The sequence below is a fragment of the Cokeromyces recurvatus genome (assembly GCF_025118155.1).
Source record: "Cokeromyces recurvatus strain NRRL 2243 chromosome Unknown BX663scaffold_4, whole genome shotgun sequence".
Lineage (NCBI taxonomy): Eukaryota > Fungi > Mucoromycota > Mucoromycetes > Mucorales > Mucoraceae > Cokeromyces > Cokeromyces recurvatus.
In genome coordinates this window covers 255,706-282,691 of record NW_026251390.1, presented here as the reverse complement: position 1 = coordinate 282,691, position 26,986 = coordinate 255,706, and the positions used below count along the sequence as shown (strand labels likewise).

The window sequence follows — 26,986 nt, the reverse complement described above, 5'->3', positions numbered from 1 at the left end:
ATTTTCTTTCTTTCTTTCTTTCTTTTGTTTACTTTATTTCCTCAACTCCTCATTTTAGACATGTATAATTATCAAGTATATAAGCATTTACTTGCATTCAATTCATCTTATTGAGCAAATGGATACATAATAATTTCAAACTCCTCAAATCCCCTTATATTTTTATTCGGACTTTTAATATGCTTTTCCTATTTTTTTTTTTTTTTTTCTTTTGTATAGAACAATTGACAATTGTATTGCTGACCCTTTTTATTCTTTTTTTTCAAAACAGCGATTCCAGGATTGATGAATAAAAATAATTTCTCCTTTTATTTTATTGGATATTTCCAAATTTGGATAAAATGAAAAAATAAAAAAGTTTTTTTTTTTCTTGTGTTGCATATTATAATAAAAAAAATCTTAAAATTCAATACAGAATGTATAAATATTTTCCCTTCAAATTAATACAAGTCTTCATTTATGAATGAACATACATTTGAATAAATATAAAATAAATTCAACACTTCTTTTTTTTTTCTCTGCATGTGTGTTGTTCGTATCATCAAATTTCAAAAGATATATTTAAATAAACTTTACCTGATTTTTGGTTTTTTTTTTCTATATTTATTCGTATATTACTTGGCCTAAGCGAAATATAGACTGAGTTTACATAAACAACGCCATCATTTACTTCGTGCATAAAGCAAAAAAAGAAAAAAAAAAAGAAGAAAGAAAAAAAAGAAGCTCTGCTATAAACAGGCCAAACCAAAAATAATAAATCTTTTTTATCAATTAAATATGTATTTTAGGGATAGTAGAGAGTAAGAAGAAGAGACGTATGTATTGTCTTTTTTCTTTTCTTTTTTTTTTTTTTTTTTTTTTTTTTAAAAAAAAGGTTTCAATTATCTTTTTTTTTTTGCTGTCAATAAATCCGGAGTAATGGTTATTTTTTTTTTAACAATGAATTATGTATTGAGAGCCAATCATATTTCTAGAAATATATTTTACAATTTTTTGGTAATGTAAATAACAATTTAATATTATGTAAAATACATGTTTAATTCTTGGTTAATAAATAATAATTTTTACTTATTACATGTGATGTAATAATATGTGATTCTTTTAATATAGATTTTTCTTTTTATAAATAGTATATATACAAGACTCAAAAAAAAAAAGGAATAGAAAGATTGCTATACATATTTCATGTGTAGTAATAACAAAAATTCTTATACTTTTTGGAATGTTATATGATTTGAGTAAAACCAGTAAACTACAAAGTTTTATAAAAGCTATTGTGTTCTGCTAATTCAATATTGCTGTTCAAGAAAGAAAGTTTAGAGTTGATAAGAATGATGAATAATACGTAAATTGATTGGATTCTATGTTATATAGATAGATATTATTATACTGTATTGTATTATTCAATAACATATAGCTGACAAATAGAATGTTTGATTTGTTGATTTATTTAGGTGTAATGCAATAATAATGCTTACTATTAAAAGATTGTATTTTCTGTACAGTGATTTGCGTTAAAATTTTTTATCTAGCCAATTAAGATTTTTTTTTTTAGTGCATTCAAACTTCTTCCTGAAGTAGTCCAAGTACTGGACGTGAAGGTAAACGTAAACGTAAATATATACAAATAAAAAATAGGATTTAAAATATGTCTAGTGCTTGTATAGCAAAAGACGCCATATTTATTATTATTCATGTTTAAACGATTGGGACAGTAGTTCATTTACAAACTCTGTTAAAATATAATTAATTATTTTACAATCATATGTGAATAGATTATCAAACATTTAGTTGTAAAAGAAATGTTCTTTTATACTGAATAATTCATATAAAAGAAATAAGTAAATATATAATACTATAGGGTAAAGTAGTGTATGTAAAAGCGAAGATACATATATTGTATTTTTTTTTGAGGGGGGGTATCATCGTAAGAAAAGAAAAGAAAAAAAAAGATTTAATATGTCATCTTTTCTTTCTACACTACATGTTGTTGTCTATTATCTTTTAAAGCAAGGAGGTCTTACAAAACTCTTGATTTTGAACATCATGCCAAAAAGCCATTGCACTCATTACACCCAAATAATGTGAAAGCACAGCTATTGTAACGCAAACATGAAATATTTGATGAGAGGCTCCCTAATTGATTATAAGTAAGATAGAGGAGTTAAATATAGTTTGGTATGATATCTATTTTTTAAAGATACTTACAAAAATATTAAATTTACCAGGCATAGCACTTTCTGGAAAACGAGCACCATAAATTAATGCACCTGCAATATAAGTAAAAGCCATTAAAGCCATATGTCCCAAAGAAATAGTTTTTACAGCATTATTGATCTTTAATAAATATAATATCTTAGTAAAATCTCTCTTTTCTCACTCACTCACTCTTACTCTCACTCTCACTCTCTCCCTCCCTCCCTCTCTCTCTCTCTCTGTTTCTCTAATACTTACACCATAGATCCAAATACCATGAAAAGTAGGTACTATACCAAATAAGCCTAATGCCATAAAAAGGGTAGCACGTACCCATCTATAGGCAGGTGTACGAAAATGTTTCATTAAAGTTACCGCCGCCTAAGAGTGAGAGAAGGAAAAGAGAGAGAGAAAAAAAAAGTCAATCTATATTATACTATTTAATTTATAAAATAAAAACTTACAGTAATAGATCCTAACACCATAATACATGATAAATAGACAACTATTATTTCAAGAAATTTAGTAAATTCATACAAATATCGAATTACTTATTTTATATCTACTTTACTTTGAAGTAGTTGATGGCAATGAAATCCATAATAAATAACAGGGAAAAAGGAACCACTAAACATACTACAGTTAATTTTTTTTTTGTTTTTGTTTTGCTTCACCTTCTTTCATCACAACTTACACAATTAGACAAGTAATACCCGCATAATCACATCTATTCCAAGTAGCTGCTACCTTTTCAGAATGGCAAGAAAAGCAATGAAAGCTTGCACTAAATCCTAAACATAGTAATGCTCCCACAATAAATAAAAAGAAATAGGTGATATCAAAGGTTGTTAAAGTTTCCTTAAAGGGCTGATTTAGTAAGAATTTAATACCAAGGCCAACAAATAAAAAAAATGTCAACAAATGACTCCAAATATTAACTAATAAAAAAAAATTTTTTTTTTATGAGTATCTTTCTTTCTTTCTTTCTTCTTTACTACTTTACCACTTTCATTATGAAGATACCATAAACTTTTTATACAGTCTCGGTAGTTATTTGTCTGTCGTCTATATCCATCTGTGATATAAACATTATCTCGCATCCATGCTGGAATTTCTTCCCAATTTAAAGTTAGCTTTTCTTTTTGGTTCCTTAATAGACTGTCTGTGTCTTGACTATTTTCATCATCAATGCGCTTACGAATACGAGAATTCATAGTGTGTTGTTGAATTGTTATTTATGAACTAAGAAGGAAAAAATAAAAATAAAAAAAAAAGGAGAAAAAAAGTCTGTTTTAGGTTACTTTTTAAGCAGAAATTCGATATAACACCGGGTATAATTTATAATATGTAGGTTATTTGATATCCCCAATAATTGGCATATAATAGAAGATCTGTGACTTGAAGAAGTTTTATATTTTTTATATACATATTTAAGGCATATAATTCAGTTTTTATTGGTTAGAAGAATTCAATTTTCATGTGAAGTTAAAAAAAAAAAAAAAAAAAAGAATAAAATAAAAAGATTTTCTTCTTTTACAAGTAAATGATGAACAGTTACACAGTTTGTGTAAGAAGATCTTGTCTTATAGACCAGAATAAACCTTAACTTTCAAAATAAGGAAATATTTTATTAGCTTATAAAGTCAAATTTGCCTTAAAAAAGAAATACTATTCATGGTCTTGAGGTTTTTATAATTATTTATTCACAACGAAAATGCAATATGTATCTTGCTTCACACACACACACACACACACACCTTTCCCCCGCCGAATAATTTTTTTTTCTAGCCTTGTAATAGGACCAATTATTTATACCTCTTCTAAAATTATATCATCATGTCATTATTCTATAGATTTTCTCGACATGTGATAAAGCCTCATAAACAAACTCGGTCCATATGGGTTCGTTTGACAGCAACAGGGGCTAATGTTCATGATTGTGCTGACATATCATTGGCAACCCTTGAAAAAAAGAGTCCTAATGTGTGTGTAGTCCTTGCTTCCAAGTCATTTACTTTAAAGAATTACAAAGATCTAATATGTGAGCTGAATATTAAATTAAACAAGCCTTCTGTAATGATGGGTGGTGTCATTGACCGAGTTCCTCATGTTGATCACGGTATCTCTCTGTTATTAGGCTTTGATGAACATGTTGTGCCATTTACCATTACAGATGATCAGCATCGTCTCAAGATCAGGAATACAGCAGTGGGTCGTTGGGGTCGTCAAGATGATGTCATTCGTCTTAAATACCAAAATGATCATCTCGATAATGTGAATTGGGAGAATTTCGGATCTATCAACACTCCAGTTCAACCCTTTCAGCTACCATCCAGTTTAGAAAACAGTCTGAAGACAGTACCTTCCTTTTTATTTACTCTCTCTGATAATGAGCCGGAACAACTTTTACAGACATTTGATCATCATTATGCCAATGTGCCCAAGGTAGGCCTTATAGGCGCTTCAACACCATTTGTTACAGGTGAACCCTATTGTTTATTTAGAGGTGAGGAGATAATGGGATCAGGTATAGTTGGATTTGCTTCATATGGTGCACAGCAGTTACAAGATATGAAGGTATGTCATACAGCTATGGAAAAATTAGGCAAACCCATGAAGATCACTCGCTGTCAGGGTAATGTTATATTGGATGTGGAAGCAGGTGGTGCAACTGGACTGCTATTACAGCTTATTCAACACTGTGGTCCATTGTCTAAAGACGAAGAATTTTATGCAGGTATTTATCCGCTTGAAGAAAATGAATTAGATGAGAGTATGCGAGTCAGTCGCATTACAAGTGGTGATCCTAGTAGGGGAAATATGTCTATAGATACTACTGCAGACCTTCAAGTAGGTCAGACTATTCAGGTAATTATATATAACTTGAGAAGACAAAGAAAAGAAAAGAGAGAACATGTTTTCTAATTATTATTATTATTTTGTTTAGTTTTTAAGAAAAAAGACAGTAGAGACTATTAAAAATGTTTCTAGTGACACTATGATAAAGGACAATATTATATTTGGTGTGAGTGAGAAAGATGATACAATAGATATGATGCCTATTAAGATACCTAATCAAGCAAACGTCATAAAAGATTGTTTTGGTGGTGTAAGTGAAAATGGTGTTATTCTAGGTCGTAGTCATATGTCAAGTGAATTATTGGATGTCCCCTTCTCAAAGGTTATGTTTAAATTATAAGATTAAAAATGTATTGTATAATAAAGCAATGTTTGATTTTGTATTATATACGTATACAAGTGTATTTTATTAAGACATTATAGATTATTTACAGTTAATGATATTGCTTGTCTTTTATCATTCTTTTTGATATTTCATAATTTCATGGTATAATAATCTATTCCAATCATCGACTGGACCTGGTATACAAGTATGTAAGCAATCCTTATCAGGCTTTGAATGTGCATCCCCTCTTTGATTAAACATAGTTGTGATATCAAATAAACTAAATCGAGTGTCATTTACTTCATCTAAAAGCTCTTTCCAAATCAAATCAAACTTTTGAAACAAATGCCATTCATATTCACCTTGTTGTCCTGAAGGAACTAATGGGTTCTGCTGAGGTTCTTTAAATTGAGAGCAGTTAGCATGACCGTAAGGAGTTGTCCTAATCCATACTTTTTGTTGTAATTTTATATGAATTTTTAAATAGTCAAATATAATATGCATTGCCTTTTTAAATGCCATCAAAAGCTCAGTTTCTGATTGATTTGACCCCCAATGGACATTAGGATGCCAATGTGGACCCTAATAAATATATAATAATAACGATCTTAAGTTTTTTTTTTTTTTTTTTTTCCTTTTTTCTCCACCACCACCACTCTTATAAATAGTAAATATATAACTAAACATACTGTATTAATGACAATATAATTAAACTGAGACAATGCATGAACCCTATATGTATATAATATAATATAATGTCAATGTTATTTTTTTTAAATCTTTGCTACTACACCTTCTTCCTTTTTCATTAATGGGGCTTATATTACCATGGATGATTTTCTTCTCGTCCTAACTGTAGACCTACTGGTTCTAGAGGACTAATCATTTTATAATCATTTAATCGTATCAAATAATCAGATCGAATGTAAGCCATAGCTGCTGTATGGCCGTTAATAGGGGCTCTCTCATCCACTCTAATTTTACTATTCCCACCATTCAACGTTGATTGATTTGGATGCTTATTAGGAAACTCGTGCCCTAATAAACAACTAAGGCTCTCAAATTGTAATTGTGTAATCGAATCACCTACAAACAAGATGGGATATTGTACAAAATGTTTTGCAAGTTTTCCTGCATCGAATTTTAATAATTTACAACTTTCTGGTAGCCAACGGTAATCCGCGCTAGAAATATATGAACAGATGTCAATGTTAATAAAAAAAAATTCTATTCATACATATATCTATCTGATCTCTCTATTTACGTACATTGTCTTTGATCGAGTCAACTCATTTCCTCCTCGACGAAAACATCTATGGGCAAACTTTTTCATACAATAATAGCCAGTTATTTTTGCAAACTCCTTTGCTGTAAAAGGTTCCTCTAGTTGGATTGGGCTATATGCCCATTTTCCCTTATTGAAAGTTTCAATAGTACATAATGGCTGTGTAGTAAGGGTTGTATTGGTTTGTTGTTGTTTATTATTCGATGAAATAAATGCTGTCATACTATGTTGATAGGTTGTAATCCATAATATAAAGACAGTAAGAGCTGCAACTATATATATGTATCTCATTTGACGACTTGCCTCTTCTCTATTTGAAGAGGATAGCCATACCATATTTTGCAAGCTGATGAAAAGAGAGAGGGAGAGAGAGTATGTGTGTAAATTGAAGGAAAAAAAAGAAGAAAAAATAAAAAAAAGGAGAATACGAGGGTGTTCATATCTTATAAAGTTAAATTATTAGCTACCACATGTTTGCTTTTAAAAACACCGAGAACCTGTTATTATTATACAATCTAAGGTAAAAAATAAAATAAAATAAAATGAATTATGCTCTTTCTTTTCTAAATTATTACACATACATACTATTCTATTATTTATTATTTTACTATGTCTATAAAAGAGAGGAATGATGATATTTATATAATTAATATGCTTCTTAATATTCTGTCGTGTCTTTTTAATCAATAAACTCGTACTACTCACCTATTTTACACTTTAAATTCAGACAATATCTTATGTATAAAAATATCAATCAAGACATTTATTCCGTCATGACCGTAACTATCTAATCCAGTAAAGACAACCTTTTGTGGGTACAAGCAGCTCTAATTCTGGTTACAATCTGTCCGAAAAAAAAAAAGATCGATAACCTTTTTTTATATTAATAAATACTTTTTTTCCTGATAAAGACATCTTTGATAGAAAAAAATGTTCTTTTTCCTCTGTTTTATGAATATTATACTGCTATCCTAGTATTGTAATTGTAGAATAGCAAGTGCTTCAGACTTTGATATTATAGATAGAAACATAAAACTTGTTGGAAGAGTTTATAACAAGTGTTAAACCTTACTCTTCCATATATATTATGTTCATTTGGCATAGATTGCGTTACTCTTATAAAACTATTTATTGTAATGATATAAATTATTAATTTCTTAGGAATAGATCTTGATTAGGGTATGATGTCAATAAAAACGCTCTTCAAAGTCTCTCCATTGTTATTAAAGGTTTAATAAAGAAGTCTCAAAAATCTACTTTTTTTTTTTTCGGTCCTTTTATTTTGCCTTTATGCTTGAAAAAAAAAATATTAACGGATACAATAATTAGAGTTTTAGTTTATGGTCAAATGCAGTGTACACTTTCAGCTTTTGTAAACAAGTCAACAAAAGTGTAAAATTGGTTGATATTTCTTTTTATTAGTAGTAGTAACTTTGCCTTTGTTTTTCTTTTCTTCAATATTCATTAGAAGTTTGCTCATCTTGGACTAATCTTGCTTTTGTTTTTTTATCATTTCTTCCCAAAGTGCAAATTCTAGCATATCTTGTAAATTTGAGTGATTTTGGATCCTTTAAAACGTAGAATTCACCATCACACATAATACAAATTATATTTTTGTTCACATATTTGTTTTGAAATACTATCGAGTTCCATTTGGATTTAGTCTTTGATGATTCAGGCTCACGGAAATAAATTTCAAAAGGTGTATTAAATTGCCCAATACGGGAAACATGCTGACGAATATTAGCAAGCTTCTTCAAATAGCTTGGTATGTTCTGAATCACCATGATTTCCATTTTCCCATCATTGGCTAGCTGTGGTGTCCAGTTATGAGGATCTGTTGGCCCTGAACGATTTTTTACAGATTCCAAACCTTTTTTAGCATCACCCCATAAATCAACCTCTCGTCCCCTATATAACAAAATATTATTAAAAAAAAATTAATAAATAAAACTATTATGTTGTATCATTACCATATATGCGGTATATTTTGAATAATAAAATCAATAGACTGCTTTGCCAATATAGGTATCGATTTTGTATCGTTACTAGATGCACCAACTTTATTCTTCTTCTTTTCTTCACCAGGTTTAGGGCAAACAAGTACTGTTTCATCGTTATATATAATTTTTTCAATAAAATTGGATACTGAAGGAAATTTACGCAGAAAGACCCATTTTGCGCTTTCCCAAGTGTATACAACAACATTTAACCATCGATTACCTGATCGATGCTTTTCAAAACCACTTCCAACATAGCCTTGCACACCAATCGACATATAGTTACACATCTTTCGAGTCATCATGCATGGAGAACAAATACTTTTTGTTGCTTGTTGATGTGTCTTGTCAATCCCTTGAATATAGGACCCTGTCTTGCGTCGTGGTGCGCCTGCTAATTGAACATATCCTCCAGGATAGGCCTCCATTTCAACTTGCCAAATATCAAGATGTGCTGCAGATGAGTATTTAAGACGTTCCATAATTAATTCCTCTAAATTGCGTAAGCCCTTGCCTAAAATACTAAGATGTGGTATTGTCCTTCCCCAGCCCAAGACTTGACCAAAATCATTACCAGTACCAAGAGGAATACCTATCATGATGTGTAAAAGGAAGAACAATAGCATATCATTAGTTTAAATATATACGTACAATTTGTTTAAAGAATAATAATAATAAAAAAGGTTTTACATGAAAAAAACAAACAATTTAAATCAATATGGTTATTAACTAGCATTTCAAAAACACTCATCACTGTCCCATCTCCTCCTGCACTCCATACATGAATATGACGTGTACGAACAGTTTCATTGATGCAGACCTCTTTTTCATTGGTTTGATCAGATTTTGTATTTAATTCATCTAGACTTGGTATTTCTCCTGATTTAAGCATACTTTCAACAAGTTTTACACTTTCTATACCTAGTCGCCGATCCTTTTCGTCCAGAATATTGTGTATTTCAACTTGAACTTGAGGAAATTGACGCAGACGAAAATGTTGAAAGGGAAGTTGGATGAGGTCTTTCCCCTTACAGTCGCCTGATAACGGGTTGACAAAGATAAAGAGGTAAATGCTTGGTTTACCCTCTCGAAATAAGTCTTCGAAGCATACGGATGTATTCATATGTAAGGTTTCAGATAAATTTGGTGGTCTTTTTAATGGTGAATTTTTATTATGTGATGAAGTGTCTGTAGCATGTTGTTTAAAGGATTGATGATGACTTGTAGTTGAAGAAGAAGAAGAAGTGGTTGAAATATCATTACTGTCAGGAGAATGAAGGCTCACAGAAGATAATGTTGTATTTTTTATTGAATGATTTCCTTCCCTTGTGCTATCACTACTTGAGGAAGAATCTATATTACATTTTTTTGAAAAAAAAAAATAAAAAATAAAAAATAAAAAAACAAATTGTTTTTTATATACATACATGTATATATTTATGTTGTATTAACATATATAAATATACAAATATATACTTTACCTTCCTCTGAATTTTCTTCTTGAGTTATCTTTGTAACATTATGGTATTGTTTACCAAAGTCGACTATTTTAGGGGTTAGGCTAATGTTGACTTTATCATTGCCGTCATGAAAGTTATTTAGAGTAGACATAATTTCAGTATTCATGGTTAAATATATATATTAAATAAAAAAGAGATATGAATATATTACATATATATTTTTTTCGAGAAGGAGACTTTATTTCTAGGTTTTATATCTAAGCAATACATATATAATTACATCATAAATACACGGAAAAATCAATGTGCCTGATCTCTTTTCTTATGTAAAATTTAAGTTATATTACTGTCATGCATTCTATTAAAAAAGACTCTTCGAGAAAATAATGAAAAAAAAAAGTTTAAAAAAAAATAATAATAAAAGTATATTAATGAACTGGATATTAGAGTACTTCTTAAAGAGAACATGTGTTATTTCAGAAAGCTTATAATGACTATTCTTCCTTTTTCTTTTTTTTAAGAAAAAAAGTGTATTTGCAACTGTTTATTTATTTTTTTTTTTTTTTTCACTTTTTGAATGATGATTTTAAGTTTTGATTCTTTAACAGTGAATTGACTTTTTTTTTTTTGTCCAATAGAATTTACAAGCTTGTTTACTTTTTTATAATCTTTTTTTTTTCTATATTTATCATATATACCATGCCTACTACTGCAAAAGACCAGGAAGAGAATAAAGTTCTCATTAAAAAGTATCATCGTGATCGTCATTCAAATCATAATTATGATGCATGTTCTATTTGCTATACTCGGCCTGGAATGCCTTTAGTGCCGCCTCTTAATTTCGCCATGATCGCATCAGGCGTTTATCGTTCTGGACATCCTAATAAACAAAACTTTGCATTCTTAAGGAAACTTGGATTAAAAACAATACTGTAAACTAAAATTACAATTAAAAACACACACACACACAATAATCAACTAAAATAGAATAACTTTAGATATTTCGCTATGGAAGATTACCCTCCAGAAATGCAACATTTTGTAAAGGTAGAAGGAATTGAAGTATTACATTATCGAACTGAAGGGAATAAAGAGCCATTTATAGAAGTAAATCAAGAAGATATTTCACATGCACTTGTCAAATTATTAGATAAGCGAAGTCATCCAGGTAGAGAAATAAAAACGGCATCATTGAACATGTGCAATATTTATTGATTTTTTTTTTTAAAAAAAAGTGCTTATTCATTGCTTGAAAGGAAAGGTAAAAAAAAAAAAAAAAAAAAAAAAAAAAAAAAAAAAAAAAAAAAAAAAAAACTCCCGTATTATTTTTTTTTATAATGAAATATGCCAAAATGTATAAACTTAATGTTATTGTACTAGCATCGTATTGGATGTGTAGTAGGCTGTTTAAGGAAGATTCAAAGCTGGTCAATGACTTCTATATTTGATGAATATCGTAAATTTGCGGGTACAAAAGTATTAGCTGATCAGGAGGTAATCTCAATTAAGATACGCAAATGAGATTTGTCATACATAATTATTTTATAGTTTATAGAGACTTTCGATCATGAACAGGTCCCATACGATCCAAAATATAGACCAAATTGGTTATAATTGTATTATTTCAGAAAGCTATTACAGGTTATTTAAATTCAAATTACAAAGTAAAAAAAAAAAAAAAAAAGGCATATTTAATTTTGTAGTTTAATTAATACTTGAAACATTTTATGTTGATTAATACATTGTGAATTACTTGGTCAAACTTATTATAAACTATAGTCAATACAGGGAGCTAAATCTCCCTTGAAAGATATAGGCAGATAAAAACAACAGATATAAATGATATAGTAAGTGCAAAAAAAAAAGGCCTTTTTCTATCAAGTTGATGCATAATTGTTCTATAGACTATATACACTACATGACTGCTTTTCAGTTTTTTTTTTTTTTCTTCTAAATAATATGAATAAATAGTAAATATCTGTTTAGCACACATACATACGCATACACACATATACAAATATACATATTTATTTATTATTTAAAAGAGAAAAATAATGTCTAATGAACTAACATTAACTTGGGATAAAGAATTATCAAATTTCTTTAAAGAAATTGGACTTGTAGAAACTAGCGAATGCCTGAATTCTGAGCTTATCGTCCTATCTCGTCATCGATTAGAAAAATTACCAGAAGCATTAGAGGCGCTTGTCGAAAAACTTTTAAAAACACTTGAGAAACATATAGATGCAAAAGAACAACTATTAAATAAACATGAAAAAGAACATGAGGATCTGCTTGTTAAAAAAAGAACATACGCAAGTAAGGAAGAAGAGGAAGAAGAGGAAGAAAGAGAAAGAGCCAAACGATTTAATAGTGAACAAGTACAGATAAGGGCTACAACAAAAGAAGTTGATCAACGCATAGATACATTTATTCAAGCAAAAAGAAATGAATTAGATGAAAGTAATCGAACAGAGTTCTTGAATAGACGAGATCCAGCTGCTGCTGATGTGACTTGTGCAAGAACAGATGCAAGAGAGATCAATCGAAATATTCAAATGAAGTTTGATATTGTGAATAACGAGGATGGTCCATTAGCTCGCTCATTAATAACATCATCAAATACAGCGAATACAAAGGATAGTCATGTAAACACCTCTGCTGATATAACAGAAAGATTGAATAATATAGAAGAGCATCTCAACGTTAAAATAGACGAAATAGCAAAACCTTCCTTTTCTGTATTTGAACGAATTAAGATACTAGAAAACACATTAATAGAGATCGAAAAACAGTATCCTCTTTGGGCAGCAGTTCATTTTAACCAGCCTAATCGTAATTTCCCTCCCCCACCACCTGTAACATATATTACTCGTCCCATCACTACTACTACTACTACTACTACTACTAATGATGATAATAATCATGATAACACTGCAACTTATATATCCACACAAATAACAAATACAGCACCGCAACAAACAGTCCTGAAGGCACATGGAAGAGCTAATTCTTCATTAACACGGGCTGTCATTGATCAGCTAAATAGGCAAAAACAAATTTCTGTTACAAAGCAAACAATAGAATCAACAAATCCATAATAGAAATAAAAAATTACATTGCAATAAATTACTTTTTTTTTCCTTTTTGATATTTTATTTTCTACCTATTTGTATATATATTATATGACAAGTTTAAATTTCGAGTTTAAAGGTGAAATATTCAGGATCAAAATGATGAACACGAACATAACCATCTTCACCACCACTTGAATAACTAGTGCCATCAGGATGAACAGCAAGTGTATTAATAGGACCGAAATGTCCTCTAACGCGTCCAACTTCTTCTTCAAGGATCTTGTGATAGAATCTACTTTCAAATTTACCTTGTCTAGCAGAAGTAGTTGTGACACTCATAGCTTCTTGACCACCACCCAAGATAACAAATTCTTGATGCTTAGGAGTAATAGAAGCTGAGTTGAGAGGTGTATCAGCAGTATAAGTTTTCTTAATGTCTAAAGTAAGGGAATCAATAATTCTTGCGCTCTTATCTTTAGAGGCAGTAATAAAGTATGTACGATCGGGGCTGAATTGCATATCATGTATAACATCTTCATGAGCACGAATAGAGTTAATCTTTTTATTTGACTTCCAATCCCATTGGCAAACAGTACCATCTTCATGACCAGTAATAATATACTTATCCAAGCAAGACCAACCAGCAACAACTGCCTTTTTGCCGTCATTAATAATAGTAACAATAGGTGTATCAGATTCTTATAAAGAAAAATTTAGTATTTCCTTTTCCTTTTTTTGTTTTTTTAGTCATTCATCTTTTATCATTTAAAAATATACTTACGGGTACCGTTAATATCGCTATTAATAGGGTAAACAGTAACTGTACCAGAGAAGCCCATACGCTCTTCTGTAACGCATAGAATCATAGAATTATCTTGGCTAAATTCGACACGCTTAACAGCAGTCTCGAATTCCCAAGTTTTTAAACAACGACCAGTTTGAACTTCCCAAAGTTTGCAAGTATTATCAGCAGAACCTGTAACAAGTAAAGTTGAATCACCTAGCATAAAAAATAAACAAATAATTAATAATGAGCTTTGATATGGGGTTTTTTTTTGAAAAAACATTGGTTATAAAAGGAACAAATAATAATAAACAAAAAAGCAGTTGATCAATCTAATTATTTATGATCCATGAATCTATCCTGTTATTTGCAATTCTGTGTATCTCTTCTTTTTATTATTATTATTTGTTCCATCGCTATTTCGAAAGTATTTATTACCATTGACATCAATAGTCCAGATTGCACCAAGATGACCAGTATATGTACCAAGACGTTCACCATTATGAGAATACCATACATTAGCTACTTTATCCTTAGAAACAGAGAAAAGCAAATCGCCTTCTCTGTTATATTTAATTTGAGTTAAAGATCTGGTATGTCCTTGAAGCAAGATGGGTCTCATTGTTAATAATTATTAGGCTAGTGGTTTGCAATAAAAAAAAACAAAAAATAAAAAAAATTCTATTCTAAAAAAAAAAAAAAAAGAGGCTTTCCTGTTAATTAGAAGAGCGACAATAAAGTTCGGCCCGGATAACTCCTCATATTAACAGTAAGGCGTATGGGTGAATGAGAGACTGGAAGCTAGCGTAGTGAAAGGAGAATATAGTAAGTTGACGAATACACAATCTTATAATCTTCCCTTTTTTTCCTCATCATGGTATTGTATCCAAACTATAAAACAAGTTCAACCAAGTATATGAAATGAAAGGATAAAAAACGAATGGATGATTATGGATAAATATGGATATTTTTTTGGCAAAATGTGTCATATGAAGACATTTATAAATGAACAACATCGACGTTAATATGAATTACATTATTTCTCCAAAATAGTAATCTCAATTTCATTTAGCTTATATAATCATCTGCATTTTATTTTTGAATTCAATTTATTGTATCCTTACATTTCAATATTCTTGGTTGTACTTGGTTGAATGGAGATTATTTGGTTAGGTTTAATGCTTACATTGTTTTTTTTCCGATTTTTTTTCTTTAGGCTGACGAGCAAGCTACTCAAAGAAAGAGAACTTTCCGTAAGTTTACCTATCGTGGTGTTGACCTTGAACAACTCTTGGATTTGTCTTCTGAACAAGTAAATATTAATAATACGTGTTATAATTAAATAAATGTAGAAATTGATCACTTGTATTTTGTAGTTTATGGAACTTGTTCACTGTCGTGCTCGCAGAAGATTCCAACGTGGTCTTAAGCGCAAGCCTATGGGCCTCATTAAGAAGCTCCGTGCTGCCAAGAAGAACGCCCCCGCTGGTGAAAAGCCCGAAGTTGTCAAGACTCATCTCCGTAACATGATCATCGTTCCCGAAATGATCGGTTCCATCGTTGGTATCTACAACGGTAAGACCTTCAACCAAGTTGAAATTAAGCCTGAAATGGTTGGCCACTACCTCGGTGAGTTCTCCATCACCTACAAGCCCGTCAAGCACGGTCGTCCTGGTATTGGTGCTACTCACTCTTCCAAGTTCGTTCCTCTTAAGTAAAAAAAAAGCGCACATGCAAAAAAGACAGATTTTATTATAGCTCTTTTATATATAAATGTGTATGCATACATATAAAAAAAATATACATAGTCAATTTATTATTTAAAAGGATTTGTTGTGGTATTATTTGTGAGATATTAAATGGGTTTTTGGATAGCTTTACTACTGGTGTCAATGTGTCAATTAAATAGGTAGTGTGACCATAAATAGAGTCTAATTCTAAATAATCAACATACAGATTACCAGCTCTCATTAAACCAGCTGGCTATTTCTCTTTTATTGTTCAACTAAAACCAGGCCATCAGTTTAAAAGCCAACAACTAAAATTATCATTTGAATAGAGTGCATAAACCATGGATCAAGTAATATTCGTAATTTTCTATTTTTTGAGTAATTTCGTCTTCATATATTTGCTGACATGTTTCAGCAACTCGCTGAGGAATTTGTATGACAATGAATAGGATAATGTTCCTAAGTTTGCATTAAAAAACATGGTTATATTATACAAATGTATGTATACTATATACCTTCATACCATTACCATTGTCGTAATAAAATTCCCTATTCTAATAGAGGTATCGTTTATAATTGCCTGTCTCCAAATGTATCTAAGTATACTAGAATAAGGAATGTAATTTAGCACAAGTAGACCCAGTTACTAGCCTTTTTTTTTTCCCCCTACACGATGAGGAAACATAGAAGCTGCAGCCAATGACTCTATGCCACTCATACTATTTCCAATAAATTCATATAGATGATCGATGTCTAGGTACTCTAATAACAAAAGCTAAACTTTAAACATATCAAAGATAGTCATCATTAGGAAAACAGTATCATAAGGCTTATTATATTTATTGAACTAGGCTCCATAGAACCATAATATTCTCCTACTCTATATTTGTTCATATCGACTAAGCATTATGGTCTAATCATCTTTTCCCATCAACTTGGTTTGGCGTTATTTTTCATTCGTTTTCATATATGTTGTACCTGAAAATCCAGTTACGAAGAGGTATAGCATTGAAACGATTGTGATTAAGTTCTTAACAATTCTCATTAACAAGCTGAAAAAAAAAAAGACTCAATCATCGTAAACTATACATGCTTTCTTTATATACTTTTCACTATCAGCATTTATAATGTATGAAATTTCTCTTATGTTATATCTATTATCACTGTTATATCTTTTAAGATGTGTTATATATCTCTTACGCGTCTTATAAAAAAATGCTTTTATTAATTATTATTAACAAATAGTAATTCATGATATATTTATTAGTGTTAGGCAATATTACAAGATAATAATACAAGCCAGTTCTTGAATCTCTTTATTACAGAATATTGCAACTTTTGTTACTATCAATTAATTTATCTTCATTAAATTAACGAGATTTAACCAAGAATTTACAAAATATATTTATCTTTTTGATAAATAAATTTCTATATATAATAAATGTGTTAATGAAAAGGACTCTTTTTCTTTTTCTTTATTTCTCAAAAATTCTTATCTTTTTTTTTTTTTCTTTTTGATAATTAATCATAGTAGATATGACTATTAGCAATTTAGAGAAACGATACCTTGCATTAAAAAGCAACTATGATTATCTCCAATGTGACCATAATAAAATGCTTTGTAAATTTTCGGAAGCTGATGTAAAACACAAACAACTTCGTTCTTATACCAATAAGCTCGAAGAAAGAAACGAAATTCTTTCAGCTACTATCAAGAGACTTGAAGATGAATATTCCGCAATCCAGTTGTCTTCTTCATCAAATAAGTCTTATACTTCTTCAGCAGATACTCAACAACGTCACCAACGACAATTTTCTAGTCGTACAAGTGGCTCTTTTCTTGATTTAAATGAGGAGGAAAATAGTGAGACAGCACCTAATGAATCTACTTCTATTTCATATCAGGAAACCTCACCTATTGACTTGGAAGTTACGGGATCATGGGTAGTAAATGAACCAATAAAGGATACTGCAAATCGATCCACTACTACTCATTCTGTAATTTCTGAGAGGAATACAGACTCTATCAGCAATAACACTACTACTCATCTTCTTGCTCCTCGTACTTTGACTGCTTCACATATCACAGAATACGACTTTCTTTATTTTTATTGTCAAAAAGGAAATTCTCGCAACAAAATTCGAAGATGTCTTCATGTACTTGGAATTGATACCTCTGATGTGCTCGATATCATTTTCCCCTTCCATAATATTGTTGGAATCCTTGTCCATAAAGATGATCGTACAAAAATTTGTAAAATTCTAGCAAAACAAGCCAATATTAAACCTATTAAAAACTTTAACCCCATGGACCCAGCCTATTTAGGAACAAATAAGGATCCACATGTATCAGACGAGGAGCAAGTTGCTAAATTATTTAAAAAACATAAAAAACGTTGCATTCATACTCTGAATTTCGTCCCGAAAGCGTATTTTTCTCCTATCCTAGTTGCTTTTATGAGTAAAGGCTGGCTTACTGCTGCAGATGTTGAAGGATTGATTAAACAATCTTCCAAATTTTCTCGTGCTGCTTCTATTTTCCAGGACAGCTCATAAATTTATGCAGTTAAAATTAGTATCATTTATATTTATTGGTATAAATAAAACTTGACTATGTATACTTTTTGCTCTATATTATACCTAAGCATTTTTATGTGATATATGTATACATGTATATTTATATGAAAAAAAAAAAGGAGGAAGGGGAACTTCTTTATTTTTCATTTACATAATTATTACCAGCACTAATAAAATGATTAAAATAATAATAAGGCAGCAAATACAATAACCTGATTTTGATTCTAGAAAAAAAAAGAAAAAGAAAAATACGGTATACGTTTGGTTGAGCTATTATTTTCTTAATTATCAATGTGTGGTTTACCTTCTTCTTGCTTGAGTATTGTAGTAACTCTTCGCATTGCACTTTTTAGTTTTCCTTCAGAACGATCTACTTGGTTTCCCAAATCATCCAATAAACTATTTACATAATATATTAACTACATACATACATACATGGAGAAATGGACTGATGAATATTTACATGACTTGGTCGTCAATTTCTCGATTCATTGTTCCTGCAATCTCCTTTAAATTAACTAAAGTACCACCGATAGCATCTAGATGTTGATCTTGATCCTGCATAATCATCTATATATATAGATATACACTTATAAGTCAATATCCTTATTTTCTATTTATTTTCTTGCTTTATTATATACCATCTGATGCTGTTGTTGACTTTCAATAAATAAACTATTATCATTCTGTCGTGCTGCCTGATACGAGCTACTACTAGACTATGCACAAACATTAAAGTTTGTCTTAAATATCTTCAGTACATATTAAAGATGCTTACTTGATCATTAGGAGAATATGGCTTTTTACTGGGTGGATTAGCCATTATTTTACGCATATTATGAATAGTGTTTCGAGATTGAGTTAAAAACGATTTTCTATTGTTCAAGTCATTGACTGTTAAATTAAATTGTGAAGGGTTTTGTTGAGCTGCTTGTAAAGCTTCTTCTAAATCTTCAATATCTAGCTCAATAGCTTCTAATGACGAATTTAGTTCATCCGCTGTCCATAAAAGCTCTTGATTTCTCGGCGATGACACAGTTTGTTGAATTCTTTTCCAGGATTCGAATAAATTAGTTGCATTCACTAATGCATCTTCTACCTGACTAATAAAAAATTATTAAAAGGAAAGAAAGAAAGAAAGAGAGAGAGAGAGAGAGAGAGAGAGAGCAATACTCTATTACCTTTTAACAATCAAAAAAGGATCCTCCATATTGCAAAAGAAATTATAAAACAAAATGAATTACATTTTTCATTTCCATTCAAGAGCTAAATTTAGATGAAATTCAAACTCCGAATTATAAAGAGTCTTTATCATTTCTGATTTGATTCCACAGCATTGGATTATTAGCTAAACTTTTTCATTTATTATAGTACATAGATACACCCACTTGAAGATTAGGATTTTCTTCTAATCATTTGCTACTACCAGTTTGTATGCATGTTCTGCTTTAATTGATAATAAAAGTATTAAAGCAAATGGCTTTATTTAATAAAGGTATTATTCATTCAATCTTTATATAAATCTTCCCGAAAAAAAAACATGCAACATCAACTATTTTGATTTCATATATCATGTATCTGATCTTATCTTATCATTGGTATCATGACCAAGATATACATGAAATAATAGATTTTATATGCTGATTATACAGTCCTTAATGATAAATTACATTCCATTGACTTTGATCATACTAAATCAAACGATATTTTAGATTAGCCAACTCACTAAAGTTTGATCTGATAACAAAAGGTCTAAAATTAACATACTACTACTACTATTATTATTATTATTTTTACCTGTTTTAATTAAATATCTCAAGATGAAAACTAGAAAAAAAAATTACATGTTAGTTATAAATACCTTTTTACTAAAAAAGTCTATCAAGACAATATAAAGAGCCTTACAATAGTTTAATTTCCAAGATAATTAATAAGCAGTATTGAATATATGATAAGAGAGGAAGAGTATAAATAAATAGGTTACAAAGTTAAATCATGTGTACCAGATCAAGAAATTAGAAAGAGTAGTTGATGAAATAAATAAATTCTTTATCCTCTAAAATTACAGTTTGCTGTATATCTTGGTAACATAGATATAATACAAGTCATTTCCTTAGAGTATTTTTTTTCTCCCCTTTGATATAGTAAGGACGATATGATATTGTATTAAAAGACCATGTGTAGCATAATTTATTAGTACTATAGCTATTTACTATGAATACTACTCTTTATGTTATTAATTCTTTATTAAATAAAATTATAGGATAGACAAAGTTTTTTATTTGTTGTATCTTTTCAGACGAATTAAAGAAAAGATAAAAAAAAAAAACTATCCTTTACTTAATTTAGTTAATAAAAATAGACATACGTAGTTTTATAGTAACAGATTAACTATGGTGTTTATTTTAATTTGTGCCTATCAGCTAATAATATACTGGTCATAATATTAAAGAGAGAATACGCTGTTGTACATCATGCACATTTAATACAAACTAGCTGAATTGTATGTGTGCTTATGAAGGGCAACATATCATACGTGCATTTTTTACTACTAAAATAAAATAAAATAAAATAAAAAGGTAATGAGTTTATATAGGTTAGTTAATTAAACTATTGCATCATTTAATGATCAGAAAACACAATAAGATTTTTTTTTCATATATAAACTGAATATTTTTTTTCTCCCTTAATACTTTATCTACTTGGTACTATATTTCCTTTGTTTTTAATATAATACAGTCTATTTGACCCTCGTCTTCATTCCTATATAAACATACTATAGTAAACTATCATGTTGGAATTGGCTATATCTGCTATTCAGGTAAATAATAAATCAATCAACCAATAACCTTTGCCTGTAACATACTTTTTCTTTTTCTTTTTCTTTCAAGGCAATTTTACAAGTAATAATCATAGTCTTTACTGGAGCTTTCTTGTCAAACAAAGGTTATATAGACAATGATAAACAAAAGGTATCATTGAACTTTCGATAAATTTTGAACTGTATCATTTAAACAATTCTTTTCCCTCCTTTTTCTTCTTCTTCTTCTTCTATTTAGTGGCTTTCTAAACTAAACCTTGTCTTTTTTACTCCATGTTTACTGTTCTCTAGTATAGCATCAGTCATGTCATTTAATAAATTATTAGATTTTTGGCCAATACCCGTATTTTATATCATGTTCACTTCAATTTCTTGGATACTCTGCAGAGCGGCTTCCCCCATTTTTGGCATTGATAACTATCATAAACCCTTTGTTATAGCTTGTTCTATCTTCAATAATGCAAATTCTTTACCAGTTGCAATTATTTCAAGTCTAGCAGTTTCAGAGGCAGGAAAAACTTTATTTTGGGGTTCAAATGATAGTCAAAAAATGGCATCTGCACGGTAAATAAGAAGATACTCAAATTTTACTTTAAAAGGAAAAGAAAAGCTTACATTCTTAATTTGTTTAGTGGCATATCATATACTCTGTTCTTTGGGCTTTTTTCTAATCTCTTAAGATGGTCTTACGGTTATAATTTATTAAAAAAGAGTGAAGGAGATGATAAAACAGAAGAGGATGATAAATCAAATATAAATTCAAACTATGGTTCTACTACATATTCATCAGAAAATAACAATAGACAGGCCTCTTCATCGTCATCCTCTTCTGAGTCTTCTAGTACTTTATCATATAATAGTAATAAATACCAAGATTTAGAAAACAATACCAATGACCGTAATCGACCTAAAAAGGACCGAAAATCTTATCCTAATAATAATAAGAATGATGAAGACAATCGACTTTTAGGAAAATGTACCGATGATGGCCAACAAAAAGGTACTAAAAATTTATCCATCATTTATTGGATCAAATCGATGGCTCAGAAATACATGTCACCTCCTCTTTATGCCGCTTTATTGGCGTTATTTGTTGGACTCTGCCCACCTATCAAAAATCTTCTTTATAGCGAAGATCAATTTTTATACGCTTCCCTAACCAAAGGCATTGAATCGTGCGGTAAAGCATCAGTTCCACTTGTCCTTATCTGTCTTGGTGCTCAGTTGAAAACAATTCGAGAAACGCAACCAAAGAGTCGTCCACAGCATAGACGACCCGTTGCCTTAAGTATCTTTATTCGTATGTTATTAGCGCCCATCTGTGTCCTTTCGATTATATTTGTCTTTGCTAAATGGGGCTCACGCTGGTCAAAGTTAGCAGAGGATCCTATGTTTATTGTCTGTATGATCATCGTAGGCTGTACACCCACTGCTATTAACTTGGCTCAAATTACTCAGGTGAATAATGTTTATGAAGAGGAAATGTTAAATGTTCTCTTTTGGAGTTATGCGGTTATTTGTGTCCCTGTTTGTACATTTATTGTCTTTTTAGCACTTTACATGGTAAAACAGATGAAGTAAATAAATCAGGACAAATATAACCATCATCAATTGTCACTAAGCGTAATTAGCTTTGTAATTTCTCTGTATATTCTGGTTGAGATTTATTCATAGCTGGTATTTAGTTATTCTATTTTCAAATTTACATTATCCATCCTATTTCCTAATAAACAACAGGCTTGCATATTTATTGGGTCATTCAAAATTAAAGTACTATAAAGTCTTTATATAAGAAACAAAAAAAAAAACTTATCATGGAAAAGTGTATAAACACAGAAACCACCTACAAAGCATGGTATAAAAATTCTAAAGTGTAGATTTATTCTCCATTATTGTTATCTAAACAGTAATAACTGGGTATCCAATAAGATTCATGTTCACCATATTTATCTAACCATGCAATGCCATCTTGTAGCAAATGTCTCTGGTAGAAAAAAAAAAAGCTTTAGTTTTAATATCAAATACACACACACTCTCTCTCTCTCTCTCTCTCTCTATACATTTTTATTTTTTTCAACTTACTGTAGCTGTATTTATTCTTTCTAAATTCCATCCCAATTCCATTTTAATCATATCATAGTCAACATAGCCTGTTTTCTAAAAAGAATATGTGTCTATACAAACAAAAATAAACAAATTTAACCCTTCCCTCCTCATTTACCTGTGCTAATAACAGTAATGCAGATTGGTCTTTATCTAATTCTTTTGGCACTGATCTCACCATTTTCTTGTTACCAATTTGTAATACTTCATAACCACCACTTAAAGGCTTTAAAGTCTTGATAGCTCGAACAATATCATCTTCGGTAATTTGTTGTTTCTTATTGGAATTATCCGTACCTCGTATCTTTTCTACACGTCTCATAATATCATTCAGTTCTGTTAATCCGCCATCATTTGCCCTACTTGTAATGCAGGCTTCAATAATCTGAATACCCAATTCATAGTAAAAATCACCCACACCTAATAAATCAGCCCAAAACCCTTTGTTGGCTAAAAGTAAAGATAATCAGAATAAAAAATTCAAGAAAACAAAAAAAAAAAAAAAACTCTTCCAAAAATACATTTACATTACATGCTAAAGGATCAACACCAATATTTGTACACATTCTCTGGAAATGAGCTCTGAATGTAGGTTCCTTTCGAATGTCTTTACGATGTTTATGAGCAAATTCTTGGAGATTAGTTTTAAAAATGTCCATTTGTTTTTGAAGCTTTAATATATGAATTTAAATTAAAATTACAATTTTTTTTATATATAATATTCATGTATATACTTGTTCTAGTTCTTTAGCTGCAATAGAATCACCAATTTGTTGAAAACCTCGCTAATTCAAATAATAAATTTTAATTAATACGTTTCATTGACACTTTGGTTAAATTAAAAAAAAAACATCAACATACATCAATCCTTTCTTTATATTTTGCATTTGCATATCCTACAGCTCTTCTTCGCATAATTGTAAACTAATTTTTGTTAATCACAAAAAAAATAAAGCAAAGTGAATGTCTTTTTAAAAATAAAATAATGCTTCCTTCAAATCTGAGTTTATTTTCATGATAAATGGTATACTACGTTTATTATGTTTTATGATATAAATAAAAATTAGATTAGAACAGAACTATCTGCAGGAGACTCATTCGGTATAATTATATTATTAGCTCTACTGGAAAAAGCAAGGATCCATTTCATGTTGATGAGCATGTATCTTAATGCTTTTGTCCATAAATCATCTTGATTAAACTGAATACGGATCGACAAATCGCCAATTTTATCTTTATTGATTCTGTAAGGTAATCTTATGGTTTTATCCCTTGCTTCAGCATAATCTGTTAATTGTTTTAAACAATTTAACACTGCTACCATTGCATGATCAAACCTTCTATTCAAAAAGAACATTTTATTTATACCAAAATCACCAGAGCCATATCTATTAAGAAAAAAAAAAGTAAATAAGCAAATGTGTATGTTGCAACTAGAATAGCATTTTACAATTCATATGATATAACGCTATCTCCATCTACTTTTTCTATCCTTGAAAAGGACCCCATTGGAACAAGACGGTACCTGCAATATGTGTCAGTATTGATTAAAGAAAGAAAGAAAGAAAAGAATCTTACGTTTTAAATTGAAATTTCAGTTTGTTAGCTATTGTATATAATAATAATAGTGTCTGTCCCCAAGCCGCATTAATCTCATTCCATTCAACTGGATATGTGCTTGTTCTCCCTAATCTAAATCCATTAATAGTGCCAAATGGGCCATCTTGTGATATACAAAATGCATCATTATAGACAACTGTCTTTTGTAATCTTTCATATTGCTTAACATCATGGTCATATTTTAGATTTATTGAGTCTCGCTCGTTCTGAAAGTGTTGAAGATTTGTTTGGTATTCATTTGCTTTTTCCCAAAATTCTTCCTCTTGTTGATCCAATTCTTTTAGTTCACTTTCTAGTGCTTTCAATTCTTTATCATATCTTGCTTCCTCTTCTTTTAATTTCATTAGTTCTTCTGAAGCTTCTTTTTCTGCTAATTTTAACTAGAATGATATATAAGTTTTTTTTTTTTTTTTTTTTTTTTTTTTTTTTTTTTTTTTTGACCGAGTCGTTATTACTTACCTCTTCAACTTGATTTTTGAGCTCTTCTTCCTCTTCTTTTGTAACTCGACCCTCTTTTACCTTCTTTAGAAATTCTATATAACAATCACGCTCACGACTTACGTCTGACATTTGTCTTTCAAGTGTTTCTAATAATATATCTGTACATTCTTGACACATGGGATGATCAACACTTGATTTTGAAGACATGATTTGAAATACACGATTTGCTACCTTTAAACGATGAGATAATGTATTATTTCGTGACCAATTAGGATCCTCTATGGGTGCTGATGTAGAAACGGTTGGAGTCACTTGTGAACCTGTTACCAAGTTAGCATTGTGAGTTGTTTCTAAAGATGTTGTATTCAACTGATTGGAAGTATTATTTGAAACATCGTCTAAACTAATCTGATTGTTATTGTTATTATTTAAGCTGACTGTTAATTCTGGTCGAGGCAAGACAACAAATGATTCGGAAGGTGGAGGAAAGTTCTCCTTTTTAAGTGTTGGAATAGGTTTAATCCCCACCAGACGACCATCGATGGGCTGTGGTGGTTGTTTCAAAGTACGTTTAATACGAGCTTTTTGTGTTTGCTTTTCATGTTGCTCTTCAGAGATAAGGGGAGCTACAAAAGATATGGTTAGATGCCAATAGATTATTGCTTAACACAAGATACCAATTAACATGTCAGAAGAAGCTTGATCTAAATTAGTTAAAGAGTCATCAATACGAAGAGTCTGTTTACATCGTTGACATTTAAAAGACATTCTTGTTTTCCCAAAATATTTAAAAAGAAAAAAATAAAATATAATAATAAAAAAAGATGACTGAGAAAAATAAAATTTATGCATTTTTTGTAACCATCATCAGATAATACATGAAGACTACATAATCACTAATACTATTGACTGTTGTAATGTTACTAATTCAAAACCTTTTATCTGCCTTATTTTTTTTCTTAAACATTTGTTATAGACTTTACTATTACATCAACGTATTATTTTATACATGACAAATTCTCTATTTGCTCCTATAAAAATTATTGCTGACGGAGAATTTAGCATATTCCAATTAACAGGTTATACACATACATTTATATATATAAAAAAAAAGAGTTATTTATTTTTTTTTTTTTTCTTTTTGTTCAGATCTCAAACTTTTGATTTAATCAAAAAGAATTAAACAAAATGGACGGTTATCAAGGTACATCTATTCGTCAGCCTGTTGCTATGACTTATCTTTGTGCTGGTAATTTTAGAATTATCTTATAAAAAAAGAAGATGAATATAATTTAACGATCTAAAAAAAAAAAAAAAAAAAAAAAAAAATAGATTGTGGTGCAGAAAATCAACTTAAACCTAGAGAACCTATCCGTTGTCAAGATTGCGGTCATAGAATCATGTACAAAAAGAGAACCAAGAGAAGTAAGTTTATTAGTTTTTTTTTTTGACAAAGAAAGAATCATTGATCAATGTTTTATCATTCTATTTTTTTTTTTTTTTTTTTTAGTGGTTCAATTTGAGGCTCGTTAATTGCAATTGTCGGTAATCTTCGTTATTACTGCATGACACTATAATAATTTTTATTATATATTGAAGCAAAGTTAAGGAAAGAAAGAAAAAAGCTTCATTTGTCATAAACTAAATCAATATACCGAAAAGCCCTTTTCATATTATTAATAAAAATCATTTATTATTTTATTTAATA

The 26,986-nt window shown here is 29.8% G+C and overlaps 14 protein-coding genes across 14 annotated transcripts; 7 read left to right on the top strand and 7 right to left on the bottom strand.

Moving 5' to 3' along the window:
- Nucleotides 1-1,635: 1,635 nt before the first annotated feature.
- BX663DRAFT_498164 (hemolysin-III related-domain-containing protein) lies at nucleotides 1,636-3,692 on the bottom strand. Its single transcript, XM_051526010.1, has 7 exons — nucleotides 3,200-3,692; nucleotides 2,891-3,134; nucleotides 2,768-2,823; nucleotides 2,661-2,701; nucleotides 2,455-2,577; nucleotides 2,209-2,337; nucleotides 1,636-2,136 (listed from the first exon to the last, which is right to left on the bottom strand). Exons 1-7 carry the CDS (start codon nucleotides 3,408-3,410, stop codon nucleotides 2,005-2,007), a joined length of 936 nt encoding a protein of 311 aa, XP_051385919.1. The 5' UTR covers nucleotides 3,411-3,692; the 3' UTR covers nucleotides 1,636-2,004.
- Nucleotides 3,693-3,747: 55 nt separating this feature from the next.
- BX663DRAFT_540603 (uncharacterized protein) lies at nucleotides 3,748-5,445 on the top strand. Its single transcript, XM_051530757.1, has 2 exons — nucleotides 3,748-5,064; nucleotides 5,144-5,445. Exons 1-2 carry the CDS (start codon nucleotides 4,033-4,035, stop codon nucleotides 5,393-5,395), a joined length of 1,284 nt encoding a protein of 427 aa, XP_051385918.1. The 5' UTR covers nucleotides 3,748-4,032; the 3' UTR covers nucleotides 5,396-5,445.
- BX663DRAFT_498159 (GDSL/SGNH-like acyl-esterase family found in Pmr5 and Cas1p-domain-containing protein) lies at nucleotides 5,426-7,081 on the bottom strand. The gene is made up of 4 exons (XM_051526009.1): nucleotides 6,649-7,081; nucleotides 6,208-6,564; nucleotides 6,070-6,112; nucleotides 5,426-5,962 (listed from the first exon to the last, which is right to left on the bottom strand). Exons 1-4 carry the CDS (start codon nucleotides 6,999-7,001, stop codon nucleotides 5,513-5,515), a joined length of 1,203 nt encoding a protein of 400 aa, XP_051385917.1. The 5' UTR covers nucleotides 7,002-7,081; the 3' UTR covers nucleotides 5,426-5,512.
- An 868-nt stretch (nucleotides 7,082-7,949) lies between these two features.
- On the bottom strand, nucleotides 7,950-10,374 carry BX663DRAFT_498155 (ATP-NAD kinase-like domain-containing protein). Its single transcript, XM_051526008.1, has 4 exons — nucleotides 10,147-10,374; nucleotides 9,356-10,018; nucleotides 8,639-9,257; nucleotides 7,950-8,576 (listed from the first exon to the last, which is right to left on the bottom strand). The coding sequence occupies exons 1-4, from the start codon at nucleotides 10,289-10,291 to the stop codon at nucleotides 8,120-8,122; spliced, it is 1,884 nt and encodes a 627-aa protein (XP_051385916.1). The 5' UTR covers nucleotides 10,292-10,374; the 3' UTR covers nucleotides 7,950-8,119.
- A 357-nt stretch (nucleotides 10,375-10,731) lies between these two features.
- Nucleotides 10,732-12,048, top strand: BX663DRAFT_498152 (tyrosine phosphatase family-domain-containing protein). Its single transcript, XM_051526007.1, has 6 exons — nucleotides 10,732-11,057; nucleotides 11,124-11,293; nucleotides 11,361-11,386; nucleotides 11,506-11,619; nucleotides 11,674-11,766; nucleotides 11,905-12,048. The coding sequence occupies exons 1-5, from the start codon at nucleotides 10,825-10,827 to the stop codon at nucleotides 11,737-11,739; spliced, it is 609 nt and encodes a 202-aa protein (XP_051385915.1). The 5' UTR covers nucleotides 10,732-10,824; the 3' UTR covers nucleotides 11,740-11,766; nucleotides 11,905-12,048.
- A 47-nt stretch (nucleotides 12,049-12,095) lies between these two features.
- Nucleotides 12,096-13,226, top strand: BX663DRAFT_540599 (uncharacterized protein; the record flags this gene model as incomplete). Its single annotated transcript, XM_051530756.1, has 2 exons — nucleotides 12,096-12,960; nucleotides 13,096-13,226. Exons 1-2 carry the CDS (start codon nucleotides 12,180-12,182, stop codon nucleotides 13,224-13,226), a joined length of 912 nt encoding a protein of 303 aa, XP_051385914.1. The 5' UTR covers nucleotides 12,096-12,179.
- BX663DRAFT_448860 (WD40-repeat-containing domain protein) lies at nucleotides 13,202-14,672 on the bottom strand. Its single transcript, XM_051523716.1, has 3 exons — nucleotides 14,425-14,672; nucleotides 13,984-14,202; nucleotides 13,202-13,900 (listed from the first exon to the last, which is right to left on the bottom strand). Exons 1-3 carry the CDS (start codon nucleotides 14,606-14,608, stop codon nucleotides 13,320-13,322), a joined length of 984 nt encoding a protein of 327 aa, XP_051385913.1. The 5' UTR covers nucleotides 14,609-14,672; the 3' UTR covers nucleotides 13,202-13,319.
- A 188-nt stretch (nucleotides 14,673-14,860) lies between these two features.
- Nucleotides 14,861-15,704, top strand: BX663DRAFT_529457 (putative ribosomal protein S15; the record flags this gene model as incomplete). The annotated part of the gene is made up of 3 exons (XM_051530244.1): nucleotides 14,861-14,863; nucleotides 15,203-15,298; nucleotides 15,363-15,704. The coding sequence occupies 3 exons, from the start codon at nucleotides 14,861-14,863 to the stop codon at nucleotides 15,702-15,704; spliced, it is 441 nt and encodes a 146-aa protein (XP_051385912.1).
- A 2,103-nt stretch (nucleotides 15,705-17,807) lies between these two features.
- Nucleotides 17,808-18,194, top strand: BX663DRAFT_414867 (uncharacterized protein; the record flags this gene model as incomplete). Its single annotated transcript, XM_051522330.1, has 1 exon — nucleotides 17,808-18,194. A coding segment is annotated over one exon (387 nt), but the record flags the coding sequence as incomplete, so codon positions are not given.
- A 380-nt stretch (nucleotides 18,195-18,574) lies between these two features.
- On the bottom strand, nucleotides 18,575-19,503 carry BX663DRAFT_549061 (t-SNARE; the record flags this gene model as incomplete). Its single annotated transcript, XM_051531121.1, has 5 exons — nucleotides 18,575-18,692; nucleotides 18,757-18,863; nucleotides 18,935-19,012; nucleotides 19,072-19,396; nucleotides 19,475-19,503. The coding sequence occupies 5 exons, from the start codon at nucleotides 19,501-19,503 to the stop codon at nucleotides 18,575-18,577; spliced, it is 657 nt and encodes a 218-aa protein (XP_051385910.1).
- A 1,500-nt stretch (nucleotides 19,504-21,003) lies between these two features.
- Nucleotides 21,004-22,862, top strand: BX663DRAFT_467253 (auxin efflux carrier). The gene is made up of 4 exons (XM_051524074.1): nucleotides 21,004-21,114; nucleotides 21,185-21,265; nucleotides 21,353-21,678; nucleotides 21,747-22,862. Exons 1-4 carry the CDS (start codon nucleotides 21,085-21,087, stop codon nucleotides 22,693-22,695), a joined length of 1,386 nt encoding a protein of 461 aa, XP_051385909.1. The 5' UTR covers nucleotides 21,004-21,084; the 3' UTR covers nucleotides 22,696-22,862.
- A 5-nt stretch (nucleotides 22,863-22,867) lies between these two features.
- BX663DRAFT_498130 (EAP30/Vps36 family-domain-containing protein) lies at nucleotides 22,868-24,185 on the bottom strand. Its single transcript, XM_051526006.1, has 6 exons — nucleotides 24,079-24,185; nucleotides 23,952-24,002; nucleotides 23,750-23,888; nucleotides 23,336-23,667; nucleotides 23,197-23,271; nucleotides 22,868-23,098 (listed from the first exon to the last, which is right to left on the bottom strand). Exons 1-6 carry the CDS (start codon nucleotides 24,130-24,132, stop codon nucleotides 22,994-22,996), a joined length of 756 nt encoding a protein of 251 aa, XP_051385908.1. The 5' UTR covers nucleotides 24,133-24,185; the 3' UTR covers nucleotides 22,868-22,993.
- A 20-nt stretch (nucleotides 24,186-24,205) lies between these two features.
- On the bottom strand, nucleotides 24,206-26,073 carry BX663DRAFT_498126 (autophagy protein Apg6-domain-containing protein). The gene is made up of 5 exons (XM_051526005.1): nucleotides 25,956-26,073; nucleotides 25,297-25,904; nucleotides 24,796-25,217; nucleotides 24,668-24,742; nucleotides 24,206-24,605 (listed from the first exon to the last, which is right to left on the bottom strand). Exons 1-5 carry the CDS (start codon nucleotides 26,044-26,046, stop codon nucleotides 24,281-24,283), a joined length of 1,521 nt encoding a protein of 506 aa, XP_051385907.1. The 5' UTR covers nucleotides 26,047-26,073; the 3' UTR covers nucleotides 24,206-24,280.
- Nucleotides 26,074-26,147: 74 nt separating this feature from the next.
- BX663DRAFT_558513 (DNA directed RNA polymerase) lies at nucleotides 26,148-26,985 on the top strand. The gene is made up of 4 exons (XM_051531813.1): nucleotides 26,148-26,357; nucleotides 26,428-26,527; nucleotides 26,611-26,703; nucleotides 26,789-26,985. Exons 2-4 carry the CDS (start codon nucleotides 26,467-26,469, stop codon nucleotides 26,809-26,811), a joined length of 177 nt encoding a protein of 58 aa, XP_051385906.1. The 5' UTR covers nucleotides 26,148-26,357; nucleotides 26,428-26,466; the 3' UTR covers nucleotides 26,812-26,985.
- Nucleotide 26,986: the final 1 nt, after the last annotated feature.

Bases quoted from the DNA above. Each gene is read 5' to 3' on its own strand.
- BX663DRAFT_498164 (XM_051526010.1), bottom strand. From the start codon at position 3,410: ATGAATTCTCGTATTCGTAAGCGCATTGATGATGAAAATAGTCAAGAC. The intron at 2,824-2,890 runs GTAAGTTGTGAT...TAGTATGTTTAG, and splicing joins GGTATTACTTGTCTAATTGT to TGGTTCCTTTTTCCCTGTTA. The intron at 2,338-2,454 runs GTAAGTATTAGA...TATTTATTAAAG, and splicing joins ATGGTATTTGGATCTATGGT to ATCAATAATGCTGTAAAAAC.
- BX663DRAFT_540603 (XM_051530757.1), top strand. From the start codon at position 4,033: ATGTCATTATTCTATAGATTTTCTCGACATGTGATAAAGCCTCATAAA. The intron at 5,065-5,143 runs GTAATTATATAT...TATTTTGTTTAG, and splicing joins AAGTAGGTCAGACTATTCAG to TTTTTAAGAAAAAAGACAGT.
- BX663DRAFT_498159 (XM_051526009.1), bottom strand. From the start codon at position 7,001: ATGGTATGGCTATCCTCTTCAAATAGAGAAGAGGCAAGTCGTCAAATG. The intron at 6,113-6,207 runs GTAATATAAGCC...ATATACATATAG, and splicing joins CGAGAAGAAAATCATCCATG to GGTTCATGCATTGTCTCAGT. The intron at 5,963-6,069 runs GTATGTTTAGTT...TATATTTATTAG, and splicing joins ATTATATTGTCATTAATACA to GGTCCACATTGGCATCCTAA.
- BX663DRAFT_498155 (XM_051526008.1), bottom strand. From the start codon at position 10,291: ATGAATACTGAAATTATGTCTACTCTAAATAACTTTCATGACGGCAAT. The intron at 10,019-10,146 runs GTAAAGTATATA...AATGTAATATAG, and splicing joins AGAAGAAAATTCAGAGGAAG to ATTCTTCCTCAAGTAGTGAT. The intron at 9,258-9,355 runs GTAAAACCTTTT...ACATCATGATAG, and splicing joins AAATTGTTTGTTTTTTTCAT to GTATTCCTCTTGGTACTGGT.
- BX663DRAFT_498152 (XM_051526007.1), top strand. From the start codon at position 10,825: ATGCCTACTACTGCAAAAGACCAGGAAGAGAATAAAGTTCTCATTAAA. The intron at 11,058-11,123 runs GTAAACTAAAAT...GAATAACTTTAG, and splicing joins CTTGGATTAAAAACAATACT to ATATTTCGCTATGGAAGATT. The intron at 11,294-11,360 runs GTAGAGAAATAA...TTTAAAAAAAAG, and splicing joins AGATAAGCGAAGTCATCCAG to TGCTTATTCATTGCTTGAAA.
- BX663DRAFT_448860 (XM_051523716.1), bottom strand. From the start codon at position 14,608: ATGAGACCCATCTTGCTTCAAGGACATACCAGATCTTTAACTCAAATT. The intron at 14,203-14,424 runs GTAATAAATACT...TTTTTATGCTAG, and splicing joins CTGGACTATTGATGTCAATG to GTGATTCAACTTTACTTGTT. The intron at 13,901-13,983 runs GTAAGTATATTT...TTTCTTTATAAG, and splicing joins TAGCGATATTAACGGTACCC to AATCTGATACACCTATTGTT.
- BX663DRAFT_467253 (XM_051524074.1), top strand. From the start codon at position 21,085: ATGTTGGAATTGGCTATATCTGCTATTCAG. The intron at 21,266-21,352 runs GTATCATTGAAC...TCTTCTATTTAG, and splicing joins TAGACAATGATAAACAAAAG to TGGCTTTCTAAACTAAACCT. The intron at 21,679-21,746 runs GTAAATAAGAAG...TAATTTGTTTAG, and splicing joins CAAAAAATGGCATCTGCACG to TGGCATATCATATACTCTGT.
- BX663DRAFT_498130 (XM_051526006.1), bottom strand. From the start codon at position 24,132: ATGCGAAGAAGAGCTGTAGGATATGCAAATGCAAAATATAAAGAAAGG. The intron at 23,668-23,749 runs GTAATGTAAATG...CTTTACTTTTAG, and splicing joins TGGTGTTGATCCTTTAGCAT to CCAACAAAGGGTTTTGGGCT. The intron at 23,099-23,196 runs GTAAGTTGAAAA...TTTTTCTACCAG, and splicing joins AAAGAATAAATACAGCTACA to AGACATTTGCTACAAGATGG.
- BX663DRAFT_498126 (XM_051526005.1), bottom strand. From the start codon at position 26,046: ATGTCTTTTAAATGTCAACGATGTAAACAGACTCTTCGTATTGATGAC. The intron at 24,743-24,795 runs GTAAGATTCTTT...CACATATTGCAG, and splicing joins CTGAAATTTCAATTTAAAAC to GTACCGTCTTGTTCCAATGG. The intron at 24,606-24,667 runs GTAAAATGCTAT...TTTTCTTAATAG, and splicing joins AGCGTTATATCATATGAATT to ATATGGCTCTGGTGATTTTG.
- BX663DRAFT_558513 (XM_051531813.1), top strand. From the start codon at position 26,467: ATGGACGGTTATCAAGGTACATCTATTCGTCAGCCTGTTGCTATGACT. The intron at 26,528-26,610 runs GTAATTTTAGAA...AAAAAAAAATAG, and splicing joins TATGACTTATCTTTGTGCTG to ATTGTGGTGCAGAAAATCAA. The intron at 26,704-26,788 runs GTAAGTTTATTA...TTTTTTTTTTAG, and splicing joins CAAAAAGAGAACCAAGAGAA to TGGTTCAATTTGAGGCTCGT.